Below are 19616 nucleotides of genomic sequence, written 5' to 3'. Positions count from 1 at the left end.
CTGATTGGTTCAGAGAGCATTTAAATTTTTCATAATTAATAGGTTTTGATTCTGTGAACAATCTATCATTTTCTAATGTTTGATTACCAATTCAAGATAGTCACATAAAAGCATATAAATCCATAAACATATAAAAAGCAATGTAAATGATGCACAATCAAAATCAAAATACTTCTGATTGCTTCTCTATCAAAAAAATTGGATAACTTAAACCCACAAGTTCTTCATTTAAAAAAAAAATGGAGTATCTTAGACCCATAACTGTGTGTCACAAGAGTCATCATATTTTATATCACATTATATTTTATCATTAACCTTCCGCTAAGAAAAGCTCCCCTTAAGAATATAAAGTAAATATCTTAGGTGTGTCTACTATAGATTAGAAGATTATTCTAAGAGTCATGATGGAAGATTAAATAGAAGACTAGACTATGATTTCTATCTCAAAGTAGTCATTTGGCTAAACCAAGCAATTGACTTAGTCATCAACGCATACTCAAACGTATCAAGGTAAACTTCATAACATAACCAAATAAATATTCAAAGTAAACAAAATCAAGGAGTCAAATACAAATATAACCATCATATACAATTTTAAATTCTAATAAAAATTTAATGTTAAAATATGATTAGATGATTACAAGCTTACTTTAGGCACATGTATGATTAGATGATTAGATGATTTCAAATGATTAAAACCAAATATGATTAAAAATCTGTTTCAAATGATCTTCCGACTCCAATTTCCCCTCAAAAAAATTACGTTAAATATCATACCAGAAAGAAATATAACTGGTGAGCCCAAGAGAGTTTCGTACAGATTAACTGCACTAACAATTTCCCCACCTCCCAATAGCTTCTCCAACCCTGATCCTGTCCCCAACCCTAACAGAAAACTTAAAATCTGAAATGCAGTTGCTTTCTGATAATTCTGATACTGGAGCTTGAAAAACAAGTATCACAGTTGAACCCATATTGAATGCTGCTATCTGAAAGATGAAAGGAAAAAAATACAGTCAATACATGTGGAAAATAGATAGAATTTTTAGACTGCTGAAGACAAACCTCTTCCCCTTTCTTGACCGTCAAGCCGACTCCTGGAGGGTCATATACTCGCTCATCTGGTGAGCTTGATGGAAACAACTTTGTCTTTGGCTGGTTTGTCCTCAACTCTGGTTCAATAAGGAGCTATAGAAGATTTAAGACCGACGTGGAAAGAAGAAATTAAAAACTTACATCAGTGTTTATGGAAAGTAAAATTATTAATAGGACATGCAGTGGCTAGTGCTTAAAGGAACAAACAAATTTGACTAACTGCAGGCTTAAGAAACTGCATAGGTAAATTGTAAAAGGAAAGGATCTCCTTATCATAAAAGATTGGAAGTAGCCTTAGCAAGTATGTTTTTCTGTAAAAAGAAGGGTAAAGACGTGTTACCAATTACCATAACAAACAAATACCTGCATAGGTTCAACTGAAATTCGTTTTACCCAAATAGAGAGAGAAAAAAAAAATTATGATGAGTTATAAAATAGCTTCAACAATTTATCTAACCACGAACATATATTTCCCAAAGAATCAAATAGCGCACCCTAGTTTTTAAATTACCTAATCATGCACTGATTTTCCAAAATACCCATCATCCCTCCTCCTTTGCCTTCCTTCACCCTTTCTTCAACAGATAGTTGCTCAAACAAGCAGCTATGAGATGCGGCTAGGAGGGTAACCTAGCTGCAAAATCATGGTCAAGTAATTGCTTGACCAGTTTGACCATAATTCATGGTCGCCTGGCCGCAAAATCGAGGTCAAGCAACCACTCAACCAGCTCAGTCGTGATTTTGTAGCCAACTTTTCACAGTTGCTTGGATGCAATGCAATCAAGCGACCGCTTGACTAGCTTGACCATGATTTCGTGGCCAACTCAGCCATGATGTTACGGCTAGCTAGACTGATTTCACCACCAGCTCAGCCGTGATTTCACAGCCGCTCAGCCGTAATTTCGCAGCCAGTTCGGTTGCAATTCACGGCCAGTTCAGTTGCAATTTCACAACCACATGGTCAAGCAATCAGTGGGTAGTGATTTCACAGCCGCCTCAACCTCTGATTCGAGCAACCTCCACTCGGGACAGGCAGAGGGAGGCAAAGGATGGAGGAGTATTTTGGAAAATCAATATGTGAATTGTGATTTGATAATTTGAAAAGTAGGGTGCGTGATTAGGGAAACTTAGGTGTGTAGCTCAATAAATTGCCAAAATAGCTTTGCACAAGAGTGACCAAAAAAATTGTCATGCCTGGATTATAGTTGAACAGAAAAAACAACAAACCAACCAATTTGCCAATAAAATGCAATAAACTTAAAATCAGATATCTCAATAAAATTAAATGAACATTAAAAGAAAGTTTAGCATGTTGAAGCAATACCAACTCAAAGTTTTACTACAATAAGTGAAATTAAGAAGTTATATATTAGACTTTTAAACTGATGAATAGGACAAATCTGCATTCACCCAATCCAATTGCAAATATTCTCAAGGAAGTTGTCTCCACCAGTTAAAGGCCTTGCGTCCCAAAGTATGCCAACCTAGGAGTTTATGCAATCATATCATGGGTAGTTGATACAAGGTTGTTATATTGAGAAACCTAGAGGAATATTCATGTTCTCTTCTGGAATGGGAGAGTGAGAAAAAGAAAATAAAATAAAATCCATGTTGGAAAGAAACAACAAACCAACCAATTTGCCAATAAAATGCAATAAGAGAAACTTGAACACATGACTGAGTGACAATCAAAGAGAGGAGAATCAACTTCATACTTTGATTGATCCAACATTTGTAGCACCTATTGCAGCAATTGCTAGAAAGCCTTCATTCCATTGACCTTCAAGAACAACCTAAAAAAAGCAATCATGTGACAGATGAATTCTTTAGATAAAATAAGAAATGCTTAGTCTGCCTATTTAAAAGAACTACCTGCACTTAAGCAAAAAAAACATCCTAGGGGAAAGCAACTAGATAGGGAAAGCACAGTGGCAATGGAAAATATCCACTCATAGAGATTTTATTGTAATTTGTAAATATTAAGAAACAAGTAAATACCATAAAACAAGGTGTAAAGTATAATTTTATATTGATAAGTAATCAACATAGGCAGAAAAAACTATCTGGCTGACAATGCCAAATAATTTCTTTATTACAACATCGTATCAAGGCCTCTTTTGTCGCGAGATACCAGATTCCTATCCCACTGACGATGTCGAACAAAATCTTCATCAACTAACATCTGCAATCCTGCTGCCCACAGTTCCTACTCATGATTCCTGCAATAGTTGCTCTAGTTTGCATCTCAATTGTTCGTCACAAGCATTTCCCCTGTTTCAGAACTAAATGCTCTAGCCTTCTTTAGTTCTCCATAATCAGATTGTCTTTTATCGCTTTATTTCAGCCTATATATATTGTCTTTCACCTATAATATATTGAAAATATATTGTTTTACTCATTTCTTATCTGTTGGTAATGATAAATTATCACCTATAGCAATTAAATGTCTTTTCCTAACTACTACCGGAAACAGACAGGTTATTGCTACTCTTCTGAGTTACACTACATCAATGCCACTACCCTCTAGTCCACTCTATTATTTTTACTCTTCATCAACTTTTAAGTTTGTATCTTTCAGTGTCTGCATCTTTGCCCATTCCATTATCTTCTCCTGCAAAACTGTCAATGCCTGAGCTCCACCATTAGGGACCTATAGTAGAGGGCCACAAGCCTCTGTTGCTCACCAAACAACAACACCTGTTCTGCATCCAACCTCTGATTCAATCTTCCTTTTTCTCTCAGAAAGATAAAATTGTTCGACTGTGTATTCCATTTTTTGTTTCCTATCTTATGCTATATTATCACCAAGCTATTCTTCAATTCTTTTTTTTTAACTTTCACACTCTACTCCTAAGTCTATTTAAGAGGTTCCCTTGCATCCAAAATAATATGCTCTATGGTTTAAGATACAACAACAAAATCAACCGAACCTTTATCCCACTAATGGGATCAACATATTCTATGGTTTTAAGATACAATATATAAAATCTTAATTTCTAATACTATATTGAAACACATCTCTCTTCCTTCTAGCATGCCCACAATAACTTGCAAATAAGTATACAATAAGGATATCACCTATAAGCATTGAGGATCAACTAAGGGTTCGATTAATGGCTAAATGGATATGCACTCAAATCTGTGAGTGGATAACCCCAAACACCTTTTTATTGTGACTTTTGACTAAGATTGCTTCAATCCAACTGTTCCTCCCCTTGGTAAGAATATTCAATGGTCCCTTCACTGGTAAAAGAATACAAACAGTAACCAAAGATTATTAGTAGAACATGGAAACAGATTATGAGAAAATTAGATAAAAGCATATAAGATAAATATCTTATAAGCAATATCCAAAGGTGATATCTTAAATGATTAACTTCATTTCCTTGCTACAATTTAAGATCCTAAATTAGTATAATTCCCCAGTATACCAAACAAATCTAATTACATTATTTAAATTTCTTAAGAATAGAGAAATTACCCTTTCATTCTCAATGTGCAAGTTTCTGATTGTGCGTATAGCTCGTTCATTTGTAGGATACAGATGGCCTGCAAAATCGTTCAACTTATCACAATAAGATTTATTTTAATTAAGTATGCTAGTGATATTTTTTATGTGAATGTTGAAATATTTAAGTCTAAGTTAGTGTACAGGTTCTCGGTGAAATAATTGTCAGAAATGCAACTTTGAGTTTGCATGCCCAATTAATGTCCCAACTGAGATATTTGATAAGGATGTCTCATCTGGTGCGGTTTCTAAGACTTTGTAATCATCAAACCCTTTGTTGGTCAAATTCCAAAACAATAACAATCAAATTTAGCAAAGATACCTTAAATTATGAGGTTCGGTCAAATTTTTGTTAATGATTATTTGAGACAAAGGTATAGTGAACTGAAACTAGTAGTCACCTGTCAATAATGAGAATGGGATCAATAACAAATCGCTAAGTTTGAAATTTTAGCTAGGCCAAAGATACTTTAAATTGCTCTGCCACCTAGAACATGCCAATAAATACAGGCCCTAGGCATTAGGCCAAACCCTGACTAAAGCCGTTTCAACCTTGGTGTGATGATAGTCATTAGTAAATGTACAAAGTTTAAAATTACATCTTGTGTTGGAGTTTCAGTGTCTAATGGGAACAATATGATTCCAATATCATATTGTGACAAGCAAATACGGTTTCGAAACTTATTCAATTGTATTATTAAAAATAACATAATTAATTTTACTTTTTACAAGTTGTATAACTCCGCCCATAACGACCGGTCAGGGCCGGTCCTAAACCCGGATAAAGGAGGAGGGTTGCGTTAGGTTGTCAGCCAGTGTCAAACTATGACAAATATTCAATGAATGAATCCATTAAATTATTATGCTAATGCTAGGTTGTTCCCTGGAAGGAACGCGTTGCAGGGTCCGACTGTAACGTCTCGGCAAAGACCGCTACATCTCCAGAACTCGGGTGTAGTGATCTCGGCAAGGACCGCTACATCTCCAAAACTCGGGTGTAGTGATAAATATGCAAGAGTTCACGTTACAAGGTCCGACTGTAACGTCTTAGCAAGGACTGCTACATCTCCAGAACTCGGGTGTAGTGATAAATATGCAAGAGTTCACGTTACAAGGTCCGACTGTAACGTCTTAGCAAGGACCGCTACATCTCTAGAACTCGGGTGTAATGATAAATATGCAAGAGTTCGCGTTACAGGGTCCGACTGTAACGTCTCAGCAAGGACCGCTACATTTCGATGAGAACTTGGGTGTAGTGTTAAATAGGCAAGAGTTCTCACACCATAGGTTCAATAAGAACAAATATGATAGGAAAACTAATAATCTAAGATTTGGAACATGGAACATAGAAACTCTCACTGGTAAATCATTGGAGGTAGTAGATATGATGATTAGGAGAAAAATTAGTATTTTGTCTGTACAAGAGATAAAATGGGCAGGCGAGAAGGTAAAGATGATAGAGAACTCAGGTTTTAAGTTATGGTACACTGGAAAGAGTAAAGTAAGAAATGGAGTGGGTATTATTGTAGATAGTTTGTTAAAGGATGAAGTTGTAAGAGTAGTTAGAAAAGTAGATAGAATTATAGCCCTTAAGATAATAGTGGCGAAAGAAACTATGAACATAATTAGCGTATATGCACCACAAGTAGTATTAGATGAAGCTACCAAATCAAGGTTTTGGGAGGACTTAGATGAAATATTACAAAATATCCCACCAAATGAAATGATTTTAATAGGAGGTGATCTAAATGAGCATGTCGGAGTGAAAAATGAGGAATATAAGAGAGTACATGGGAGCTATGGGTTTGGAACGAGGAATGAGGAAGGAAAAACTATATTAGATTTTGCGATAGCATATGACCTTATATTAGCTAATACGTTTTTTAAGAAAAGAGAAGAACACTTAGTCACATTCAAAAGTGGGAATAATAAATCGCAAATTGACTTTCTTATGGTTAGGAAGAAGGATAGAAAAATTTGTAAAGATTGCAAAGTCATCCCGGGAAAAAGCTTAACTACCCAACATAGGGTAATAGTGTTGGATATATGCCTCAAACATAGTATCAATAGAAAAAATATATATACGATTTCTAGAATTAAGTGGTGGAAGTTAAAAGATGAGAAGCAAAATATATTTAAGGAGAAGGTAGAAATACAAGCATTAGATGAAATATACGATGACTCTAATACAACATGGGATAAGATGGTATCAAAGTTGAAAATAGTAGCTAAGAGTGTACTCGGTGAGTCAAAGGGACATGCACCACTAAGTAAAGAGTCTTGGTGGTGGAATGAGAAAGTACAAGAGAAAGTGAAGGAAAAACGAATAGTTTATAAGGAATTATATATTTGTAAGAACGAGGAAAACTTAAAAAAATATACAATGGCCCAGAAAGAAGCTAAGAAAGTAGTGAGTGAAGGAAAAAATGAAACTTTTGAACGGTTATAACAAAAATTGAATACAAAAGAAGGGGAAAGAGACATTTATAGAATAGCTAAAGTGAGAGAAAGGAAAACAAGAGATCTTAGCCAAATAAAATGTATTAAAGATGAATATAATAGGGTATTAGTAAACGATGGAGAAATAAAAGAGCGGTGGAAGAGGTATTTTCATCAACTTTTTAATGAAGGTTTAGGTGACCAACTTAACTTAGGTAATTTAATTAGGTCAAATGAGCATAGAAATTTTAATTTTTATCGTAGAATTCAAACTTTAGAAGTAAAACAAACTTTAAATGAGATGCACAATAGAAAAGTCGTTGGACCAGATGATATTCCGATAGAGGTATGGAAGTGCTTAGAGAAACAAGGTATTGAATGACTTACAAAATTATTTAACATGATATTGAAAATGAAAAACACGCCTGAGCAATGGAGGATAAGTACTCTAGTTCCCTTATATAAGAATAAGGGAGACATACAAAATTGTGCAAACTATAGGAGTATTAAACTAATGAGTCATACTATGAAACTTTGGGAAAAAGTAATAGAAAAAAGATTAAGGAAGGAGATCACAGTGACAGAAAATCAATTTGGGTTCATGACTGGAAGGTCGACAATAGAAGTTATACATCTTTTTAGACAATTAATTGAAAAATATCGGGAGCAAAAACAAGATCTACACATGGTATTCATTGATTTAGGAAAAGCTTATAATAGAGTTCTAAGAAAAATTATATGGAGAATTTTAAAAAAGAGAGGTGTTAACGTAACATATATTGAACTAATTAAGGATATGTATAAGGATGTAACGACCAGAGTAAAGACTTCAAGCGGAGTAACTGAAGCATTTCCAATAAAGATAGGGTTACATCAAGGATCAGCTCTAAGTCCCTATCTTTTCACACTAATTATGGACGAACTCACTGCGCACATTCAAGGCACAGTACTGTGGTGCATGTTGTTTGCAGATGACATTATTTTGGTAGATGAGACACGTGAAGGAGTAAATGCTAAACTAGAATCTTGGAAGGAAACACTAGAAGGGAAAGGTTTTAACCTTAGTAGATTAAAGACAGAATATATGAAATTTAAGTTTAGCAATATTATAAGTAATGAAACAATTGTTAAAATAGGAAAGGACGAGTTGCCCAAAATCGAGAGATTTAAATATTTAGGATCATTTTTACAAAATGATGGAGGGATTGAGAGAGATGTCTTACATAGAATACAAGCAGGATGGGTGAAATGGAGGGGAGCGTCGAGTGTTTTATGTGACCGTAAAATACCTCTTAAACTTAAATGTAAGTTCTATAAAACCGTAGTTAGACTTGCTATGTTATATGGAGCTGGATGTTGGGCTATGACTCGAGCACGTGAGCAGAAGATGAGAGTTGCAGAGATGAGGATGTTAAGGTGGATGTGTGGGCATACGGAGATGGACAAAATAAGAAATGAGAGCATTAGAGAGAAAGTCGGAGTTGCATCTATTGAGGAAAAACTCTGAGAGACACGTTTAAGATGGTACTGACATGTACTTAGACGACCAATAAATGCTCCAGTTAGGCGATGTGAAACTATGATAAACATGCATATCAAACGAGGAAGACCAAAAAAGACTTGGTTAGCAACAATAAAACAAGATAAAATTTATTTAAATATAGATGATGATATAATAGGAGATATAGCTCAATGGCGTAAAAGGATTCATACAGCCGACCCCACCTAATGGGAAAAGGCTTTGTTGTTGTTGGTTTACAAGTTGTATCTTTTAATTAACTTTTTATTGAAATTAATTGTTTATTTAATAATTAATTACATTGTTAATAAGTTGTTCTTCTTAATTCTTTTGTTTATATTTATTGATTAATTCCAACTCAGTATTCAAAGCTAAAAATGCTTACAATCAATTAAGTTTAAATTTGTTTTAACATTAGTCATTCTAAATTATAGGATTTATAGAGATAATCTATTTAACTTTTGCTAGGATGACGGATGAGGTAATAAAACATTTCCTAGTTTTCTATAGGCTGGGGCACGTTTTGCTTTTGATTTATGTAAGATTGTAGTAATTTTAAATTTGAAGACTCGAAAGGCTTTTATTGTCAAGGATATAATTTTATTTGAAATGAATGTATATGTTTATAAGTTTATGTATTCGTATTTGAAATTTTTCATGAGCATTTAATACAAAATTTAATCAATAAATATTACTAGTTTTTTGTTTTTTAATTAAACATAAATAAAACTCCTGAATGCAGTAAAATAAGTGAAATAATTGGTCATTGATTGTCATCTTATTTTGTTTCTTTCACAAGACTATAATTATTAGAATGGATGAAAAAAAGAGATACAAGATTTTTAAAATTTTAAGATGTAAAATATTATATTTTAGTGTTAAATTAGATTTTAAATTTTGTAACTAAATTTATTTAATTTTATAAATATAAAAGATCTATATATATATATATATATATATCAAATTTGGCTCAAACTCAACTCAATCAAATTTTGAAAATTTTATATTTGATTTTTTAATATAACTTTTTTTTTATACTTTCAAATTGGAATGTATAGTTTCTTAAAATAATAATAATAATTAATAATTCGATCCATTCAAAGAACACATAATGCAATCATCATGTATCTTAAATATTATTCCAATAAAATAAAAAGGGCAGTTGCCAATGTAGGGTCCCGGGAGAAGGTTCTATTGTACGCAACCTTACCTTGCTTTACAAGCAGCTATTTTCGAGACTCAAATCCGTGACTTCTAGCCTCTAGGTCACACAATAGACCTCTAGATCACACAACAACTTTACCATTGTGCCAAGGCTCCCCTTCAATTTTTTTATTATTATAATAAAAAAATTTGAAATAGTGATATAAATATATAATTTTTTAATTTAATCAAATAAATTTTTATTTAATGAAAGTGTCATGTTAAATTCTAAAACTACATTGTTTCATGACCTCCACAAGAAAGCAAGCTAAGAGAAGATGCAAAGGAGAAAAATATTAATCTTGAAGTCCTAATTTTCTTGTTACTTACACAATCTTATGATGTCATAGAAGTTAAAACATGAAAAAAAAACAAAATCTTTGTAGATGTTAGATATTAAATTTTATATTATTTAATTTTTAATAATTTAAATTGGTTTTCTTTTTTTTTTTAATACCAATTAAGCTAAGTAAAAGTTTTAGGGTCGAACAAAAGTCAAATTAGGGTTAGGTGGAGCCCATCAAATAGACATGGTGATTAGGATCAAGTGGATTCAAACCGGATTAGATTTGGCTAATTTAAAGCTGAACTAATTCATACATAGGATAGTTGACTCAATTGTTTTAATTTAGTACTATTTTTTACAAGATTAATAATTATTATAATTGTCATTCCCTTTCTCTCCCTATGCTCTTTTCCTCTCCCTTAGTTGCCTCCCTCTATCGCTTGTCATAACCAACCCACCAACACTGCCCACACCCCTCCTATAGTGCCTCACTACCACCACCACTACCCACGTTCGGTTGCTACCCACACTCTTGCAACCTGCTCACCACCACCGCCAACCTTCCCTCCTACGGAGTTTGTTGCTATCCATGCTCCTCTTGCAACCTGCTCGCCACCACCGCCAACCTTCCCTCCTATGGAGTTTGACCGTTGCCCACACCCAGTCAGCCCACCACCTCCACCTGTAGCCCTGTAATCCTCCCCTCTTCTTTCTTTGTTTTCCCTGGCTCTTGTGTTGAATCCGATGTTGTGTTGGTCATAGAACAAAACGATAAATTTCCACCTGTGTCGATGTGTCGATCGACATGACAAGACACTACAAACTATGAAAGTGTCATCACCCAATTGCAACACATTCCATGTTGTAGTTTCTTATTTAAATTTAGGGGCCATAACCCCTCATCATATGATCTCAGAACTAAATTCTTAGATCAAGTTGCAGCCTGTGCTAAACTTAATATCTATCTAAAAGTACCTAGGATAAAAGATTATTTAGTTGGAAATAGAAACCCCTTGCGCTTATTAGTTTGTGTTTACGACCTTACAAGTCATTTAAGACAAACAAGTAATAGGTATATCTTTATAGTAATTCAAGTCAGCAAGATTGCTAAGTAAGAAACTACGGAAAACGAGAATCCAATGGAGAATTAATCAAATAACATAAGTTTGCTTACTATATTGGAAAGATAGGAGGGGAAGGCAGACCACAAATTTGTATATAGATCTCTTTAATGTATTGCTTTCCTTAGCCTTCGCTCTCCCCTCCTAATTATCCATCCACTCAAACCAAGCCTAGGTATTTAACTTATCTTGGAAAACTCATTATCCACCAAATACGTGTTAAACTTAAATGGAATTCTTTTGCATATTTGAATTGTTTTGGCAACTCTGCATTCTGTTGGAGTTTAAACTAGTATACAAAGTGTTTGCATCTGTTGACAAACAACTCCAATATGCATAAAATTAGACTTCCTTGTAAAATAAACTAGTGAGTCTCATTGAATCAAACAAAATTCTTCTATGGAACTTCGAATAATATTAAATCTGATTACTGCAAAACAGACTTGCTTTATCTCCTAACAATGCATGTAATTGATTGAATTGGGTTATAATTCCCTACTAAAATGCCTAGTGCATGGAAACCGTCAGCTATTGATTTCCTTGTTTGGTTGAACTTGACTAGGTACAAGCTGGTCATAGTTTTTAATAGGCACACAAGGTTATAGTCTGCTGCCTGACCCAGGCAGCATATAGAGTCGGATCAAGAGGCAACTTGCAGAGCTAACTTGGTATGCCAAGGCAAGGACCCCTGAAATTGGTTTTGCAATGCTCGTGCCAGATGAGACATGGTTCATGCCCCTCTGTGTGACTTGAGACTTGTGAGCAATCACTAAAGTGCTGAAACATCTAGATTGCATATCCAATAGCTAATTTAGTAATTCCCAGCCCGTTCTCACTGCTATTTAAGCTTGTACCAGAGAATCTCATCTCCACTTGCTCTCCTGTAGACATTAATCTATCTTTCTCTTAGTTAAATCCAAACACTCTCATAAGCTCATTTCTTGGAGGCTAATTTGTGGAAGTCATAATACTAATAGTTGTTTGAAAAAATATTGTAACCAGACAGTTACTACCCAGTTCACGTTTCTTATGTGTTAATTGATATTTTGTGAAGGTAATTAAGTTAATGGAAATTATATAATCACAGCAGATAAAGGGCACCAAAGAGATCAGCTGGTTATTAGTATGGTGAATAACAAGCATGAATGAATTGGAAAGTATTACAATGATTGAACTTTGTTTATGATATTTCTGAAGGATAAAGAAAAGATTCCAGTATAGTCAATGTAATATTTAGTAGGGGAGGTTATTAAGAAGCAACAATAGACACCAGGTAAATACATTTATCACAATGATATCATAACTTAAAATAAGGGATGGCTTCAATGAACTAATGAGGTCAAGCAATCACCTCAAGAGGCTTTTGGGTGACTTGAGGAATCGTAGGAAGTGCCATGTCAATAAACCATAACTTTTAGATCTCAAAAAATTAAAAATTGAGATCAAAACAAGAGGATTAATTCTATCTAGTTATTTCTACTAATTTGAACGAGTGGTAATACAATTTGGAAGATTTTTCCTTAAACCTCAAGGAAAAAAGCAGTACTAGCTCTCTCTGAGTAGCATTGTCAAGTATATGTGAATGCAATTAGCTCGCTTATGTTAATCGAAACCAAAGTGTCAAACCACATCCACACAGGAAAAATGGTGTAGAGTGTAGACAAACTACTACATGCATCTACAAGTATGAGCCATTCAAGAAGATGAGAAAAATAATTAGGTAGAGATATGCATTTGATCCGGATTCGCAAGATGGCCAATGATGACATGGCTGGACACAGTTCACAATGATGATCCACTGAAGCAAGAGAGCCACCAAAGGATCACAATTTACTTCCCAAAACAATTAAAAGTAGAGACTGAAGAAGAGAAAGATATGCTACTTGAGAAGTCAACTGTACTGGTTCTCAATCTCAACATTCATAAGTGCAATCACAGTAACTTCAATCACAGACCATGGACACCAAGCAACAAGGCAAAAGCAAAGGCAAAGGCACGAATCCTTAAAAATGTTGACGAGATGTAAAGGATATGGAGGATAACAGTGGAAAAACAGTTGGTGTCATAAGATAGGACTGAAATGACTCATGTAAGAATGATAACAGGGGCAGTATTTCACCATGTCAATTAAGATTCAAACAATGATTTGAAGACTATCAAATGGAAAATGCCACCATTAAGGAGTCATAAGTATAATGAATTTTTTTAAAAAAAAACTTGTGAGTATTATATATGAGGGAGAGTTCGCTCATATTGAGTCGGATAAAAGAGCTTCCTATGTCAACTGATATGTAACTACAGCCCTGACAAATTTAGTACAAGTGCCACTCATGCCACTAGAAATCAATGTCATAAAAATCAATCAAGATCCATTGATGTGTATATGACGAATTGACAAAAAGATTATTAGTATCAAACACTGTAAGACAAATTTTAGATGTGAGCCCTTGAAATAGTACGTCTTTTTTAAGGTGAGGCCGAATTCCACATATCATTTGCCCATCCTAAAACAATGTCTCTATTCAATCTTTGACTAAAACAATACTATTTCAGTACTATTTTGTGCCAATACAATTTCGATATTTTTTCCTTTTAAATATAAGTGTATATTAATTAAAAAAATCAATTACTAATTAATTGCATTAGATGATCAATATTGAGATTATGCTTCAAGTGTTGACATTTGAGTTCCTATTTTAGCATTATCTCATAAGATGTTTGGTGTCTATTGAATTATCTATAGCAACTTTGAAACCTATATATAATAAAATCTAGAAAATTTAAGTCTTAATCACTTGAAGCTTTATTATAGAGGCTATAACTTAGTTTCTTCGAACTGTTCTATTGCTTCTATTTCGAGTTTGAGATGCAGCTAGATTGATCATGGAGATGGGTCTTTGGCTTCGTCAACTTCAGATATACAATAATGAATTCAAATTGCCACAAGTTTAATGTTTTAACAATTTATGAGTATTGCTTATGTTGCATTTATCTGGATGTTTCAGCTTCTTATTATTTATGGAATTTAATATAATTTTTGTATTTTAAGAATATTTGAAAGTGCCATCTATTTAAAAATGTAGATGGAAGTAGATTTCCTAAGATGGTTTTAGCTTATATATATATTTCTTGTATATAATTTCAGATGAACTAAAGTTTACATTATATGTTTTTTTATTTAAAAAATCAATTTATCTGTTACACTTAATTTTATCTTGGATTTATGTAAGTTTCCAAGCATTCAACAACTAGAGATTGGTAGATGAAAATATTTTTCTTTTAAAAGAATTTTCAACACAAAATCAAATTAAAACTTACCTAACTAATTAGGATGAGTAGTAAAGTATACGATACTTCACCTTGCTAATGCCAAAAGAAGTATCGTGTATCACAAAGAAGCATCGATTCTTACAACATCTTTGTAAGATAAACCTCAAAGTTTTCAATATTCAAATTAAATAGATGATCTGATATTGATTTCTCCACATGTTCATTAGCATGTCTCGATTCACCTCTAATTCACAATTGAAAATTGGGCTTGGACTAAAACCACCAAAATTGAAATTGGTATAGCAACAGGATCTGATATGATGCATCCAAATTATAATAAAATGTCTGAGTATGATGAAATGTTAATCATAATCAAACTTGGCTAAACTCTGCCTCATATCTCAATAACCATAAGTGTGGTCCGTATATCAACATGACTCTTAGTAGTTCTAGAGAATCGCCATCTTAGGTAGCATGTGTGTAATATTTATCACACGTGTGGATCTCTTAAGTGTTGGATTCAAAGGAATATAAGTTTCACCATCACCTGGTGCATCTCCACTATCATCACCTCCATTAGTAGTCACATTACTGTCCACATTGCTATTATCATTTTGAACTTCTTGTCAAAATACATCAATATGTGATTCCATTTGTCACTTACATCATAATCTTTCATTGAGTGGATTTTAACCAATCATCAATTGACTCTTACCGTTAAAAGTAAAATTTTTTCCTTTCCCTATCTAATTAGTAGAGAATGTTGTTTTGCCAATCCCTTTACCTGCTCTTCGTCATCAATATCTCCTCTAACTTGCACTTTTCAATCTGTTCATTAAAGAATTAAGATGGCTATAGAAGATCACTTACTTGATTAATAGATTCTTGTCCTCAACACTTACGACTATTAATTAAAGACACATATTATAGTGAGCATAAATTATCTTCTTGAAGCTACGAAAAAAGAGAAGATCCCACACAAACAAAGTTGATTAATTTCTTTTGCGACCACTTGAAGAACATTGGAGAAAATCCCAATTACAATCTTTTTTGAGATTTGGGGTTAATTTCCATATTATAATCATCACTTAGTTGTAAGATAAATAAGCAAGCAAAATTAAAATATTCTTTATATGTGTTGTTAATGATTAATAATAAATACATGCATCCATTTTGTATTTACATGACACTACAAAAGGATCGTCAAGAATTACATGCTTCTCGAAGAAATGGCTTTCATTAATTATCTCGTCGGCTAATTCTTTGTATTGATATCACACTTCTAAAGGTCATTAGGAGATCATCATTTATGATTAGCCAATATTGATATTAATATGTCAGATTCAGATAATAACTTAAAATAATTAAACATATAATAGTCACAAATCGATATTAAAACTTCCTTATTATTAAAAAAAATTATGTATCCACCAAATGAACATTTTCCTCATTAGGTTATCTTATAACAATGTAATATTAGTACTTGTTGTCATTGTGGACTCGTCTTAATTTCTTATTTTCCTTCAAAATTAAGTGGTAGACATAGCCTATTTAAGATTTTTTTTATTCATGTTAACCTTGTGGAAATAAGGTACAAGGATTCTACTATCACAAGGTTTTTTGTAATGTAGTTACAACAATTGGAGTATTGCTTTTAGTATTAATGGAGATGATTTTTTAATTGGCATGGTTTGAAATTAAAATAAGTATTGAAATCATATCAACACAATTCAATATTAAGCCTTATTATTCTAGTTAGAGATCAGAACCTCATAAAGACTTGAAATTTTAAACTTTGGAAATGAAAAATATAAAGGAAAGCATGAAACAACCATGACCAAATTTTAAGATACCTGAGAAATGACGACGTGAAAGAATCTTCCAGTCAACTGGCGAGTGGACACGATGATAGTCTCCAGGATTCAAATATATCACACAATAGTAGATGCCTTTCTTTGGGCTGCTAAGATGCATTCAATTCAGTTTGACAAGATAAATTTAAACCAATAGGCACACTCAAATTAAAATGATCGAGCAACATTTAATGGTCGTATTAATCCACAAACAGAGAAAATAATTGCAAACTCATAATATACCAAGAGTGATTTCGATAGAAATACTAAACAGCAGACTTTTTTTAGACAACTAAACATCAAAATGACTTTAGTCTAAACTCCAATTCATTGTTAATTTTCTTAAAAGAAATGAAGAAAGTAATGAGGTATTAGCTAATAGTAGAGTTGGGCAAAGGAAAAAGGAAATCATAGATCACACTATTACACAACCATGGGATTAATGTTACAATCAACATGTCAAGAAAACTTTAATATTGACAGGATAGTTGGAATGAGACAATTAGTATTCAAAACTAGGAACATCATGAAATAAATAGAGATTTTAAAATTAGAATATTGACTTAACAACACAATATAATTTGCCTTAATCTGCTTCAAAAGACTAGCAATTTGTATGCAACTGTGAATGTGTTCTATTAAATTATAATTCTGTATCTTGTTTACAATCAAGATAATCAATAAGCATCATTGGGAAAGTCATGGGATCAACACTCAACAGGATAATATTCTTGATTTTCGCAGCATATAATTTAATATTAATCGGTAGAATACTCTGCGTTTGGTGATTTTTTTTCTCTATTTTTATCATTTTTAAACCATATCATATATCTTGGATAAATTATAAATAAATAAATAAATAAACAATTAAGAAAACAAACTCCACTTTAGTCCATAATAGCCTAAGTTAATAGATCGTCTAAAAAATTTTGTTCATTAGTAGCAACCATATCATTAAAATAACATAATATGTGCTCTAGTTTGTAGTAAATTGGATTAAATAAGTAATGGAATAAAATTTTGAAACTACATGTAAACTAAATGGGTATTCATACAAATTACCCAATCTTCTTTCAGCAAATTTTGTTGTTGTATTTTCTTTTTTGAATAGAATAGTATTGAAATGAATCTAGGTACCAAAATGTAAATAGCATATAATTCTAGAGATAATGTAATTTTACATGGATGAGTGATTACCAATATTTTGTCGTATTATTTTGCTCTCGTACTTATGTTTTTAATCCTCTCGTATGTTTAAATGTTGATTCATATTGTATTTTACGTGCAAAAGTTAATTTAGAGCTTCATTTCATTTTCTCGACATTTATAGCATTATTTCTCAAAATATAAATGTGATCTTGTAGGGAATCAAAAGAAAGCATCAACCGGAATCAAAACAAAGAGCCGAAGCTCACCATAGCTAGGAACACAGCCTGGTTGTGCCCCTCATTGCAACGTGACCTGAAGCTCACTCAATAGCCAACACGGTCTGGCCGTGCCCCTAACACTATCGTGGCACGTGTGGCTGGATTCACTTGGAGTCAGTTCATTGGGAGATATAAAACCACCACTTGAAATTAGGTCAAAGGAGCTTCTTCCCTAACTCCATGGCACACTATCCATGGGAGGAGGAGAGACAAAAAGGGATTCCTATCGTCATCTCCTATGTTCCATCCTCCAGCCATCTCCATCATCACCGACACCTCGAGGAGACGGGGATTCCCTTCCTCATCAAAGGGCACCATCACCTTCCCCTTCATCCACCGGAGCTTTCGGATTCCTAACTCTACACCATCTTTCTCCATCGACCAAGGAGAGATGAAAGGGGATTCTCATCATTATTTCCATCCTCATCTAACCGTCGGCGAAACCATCTTATCTCCACCACCATCAGCCACCTCACGAGGAGGAGACGGGGAAGGATTCGCTTCCTCATCAGAGAACCATCTCATCTGCGAGTTTTGGGATTCCTAACTCCACGGACAATTCCACCAAGCTCTTAGGATTCTTGAGTTGGATCCGCATCATTCACTCCAATCAGAGAAGTGAAACGTGTTTGGTTAAATTCCTCTTACATGGCTTTCATTACAATCAATGCATTTTGATTCATTTAATTTATTCTATGGTTGTTTCATTTGAATGCTTTAAGCTTTGTTCTCCATTTGAATTACAAGTACGTTAGATTAGATTAGGATGCTTTTCATTTATTAGCCTTAGCAACTCAACAACAAATCCCCATTTACAACATAAAAAACTCAAACCCCCATTTATAAACAGATTGATCGTAAAATTATCATTTGATATTACATTCCTTGAGAGATGATCTGGGCCATTCCCTATACTACACTAGTTAAGGGGTTTGGTAATTTGAATTGCAACCGTAGTGTGACATATGGTTGGTTAATCAATGAGTAAAAAAATAGGTAAAGGGGACTACATGGGGTACCTTACTCAACATCGTATAAGAGTCATGAAGGACTGTACCTCATGGGTTGAAGCAATCAAGAGTGGATTATTATTGAGTTGCTTGCTCTCCTTGGGAGTCCAATAATCTCACCCTCAAGAATACTCTATTTCTTCTTCTCTTACTATGACTTGGACATGTGCTCATAATTTACATAGGGGTGACAACTCTAGGCATATGATGTGATTGGATCATTGTGACAAGTCACCATCATGTTCCTTCATGCAATTCATCTTGTTATAACCAATTAAGACTCACATTTGGGTAGCTCATATGTTCCACCCTTATTGGGTAGCTCTTCAAAATTGCATAGGGTTGATATCTCTATGCCTACATCATGATTGGTAATCTCTTCCAATTATGACAGTTAAACACCAAGATGACAACTCACATTAATTTTGGTTTTGCAATTGATTTTAGAGACATTCTCGATCACCTCAAATGTTAGGATTATGCAGGAATGCTATGGCAAGTTTTTCAATGTTTTGTTCTTTTATGCTACTAATTTTGAGTTAAAGCCACTGAAGACTTAATTTTTAGTTAGCTCTTTTTTCCACCTAATTGTAGCAAAGGTGATTACACTCATCTCAGGTGCCCCTCATAGCTCATCCCCAGATTATATGAAGGCAAATCACGGGATGACTTTTTTTTCCAGCTAGTGGGATAAGACTTGGTTATTGTTGTCATCGTCATCATCTTTTTTCCACACCAATCAAACTACATACAAATGTTAAAAGATTCTACCATAATCCCACCATCCTCTAATCCTACACTCGATCCATTTTCTTTGTAGATTTAATTGTCATTTAGAGGATTCCATGGAAATGGAGAAAGATATCAATAAGACTGAAGAGGATC

At 33.6% G+C, this 19616-nt stretch overlaps 1 protein-coding gene across 1 annotated transcript; it reads right to left on the bottom strand.

Moving 5' to 3' along the window:
* Positions 1-525: 525 nt before the first annotated feature.
* Positions 526-18099, bottom strand: LOC121995375 (phosphatidylserine decarboxylase proenzyme 1, mitochondrial-like). Its single transcript, XM_042549128.1, has 6 exons — positions 17909-18099; positions 16295-16404; positions 4577-4644; positions 2811-2888; positions 1066-1188; positions 526-989 (listed from the first exon to the last, which is right to left on the bottom strand). The coding sequence occupies exons 1-6, from the start codon at positions 18097-18099 to the stop codon at positions 831-833; spliced, it is 729 nt and encodes a 242-aa protein (XP_042405062.1). The 3' UTR covers positions 526-830.
* Positions 18100-19616: the final 1517 nt, after the last annotated feature.

This window comes from Zingiber officinale, chromosome 6A (assembly GCF_018446385.1).
Source record: "Zingiber officinale cultivar Zhangliang chromosome 6A, Zo_v1.1, whole genome shotgun sequence".
Classification (NCBI taxonomy): domain Eukaryota; kingdom Viridiplantae; phylum Streptophyta; class Magnoliopsida; order Zingiberales; family Zingiberaceae; genus Zingiber; species Zingiber officinale.
Note: the sequence above shows the minus strand (reverse complement) of the source record. Positions and strands in the feature narration are given on the sequence as shown.

Bases quoted from the DNA above. Each gene is read 5' to 3' on its own strand.
- LOC121995375 (XM_042549128.1), bottom strand. From the start codon at position 18,099: ATGGAGAAAGATGGTGTAGAGTTAGGAATCCGAAAGCTCCGGTGGATG. The intron at 2,889-4,576 runs GTAATTTCTCTA...TGCTTTTTTTAG, and splicing joins TGCACATTGAGAATGAAAGG to GTTGTTCTTGAAGGTCAATG. The intron at 1,189-2,810 runs GTATGAAGTTGA...AATCTTCTATAG, and splicing joins CAAATGTTGGATCAATCAAA to CTCCTTATTGAACCAGAGTT.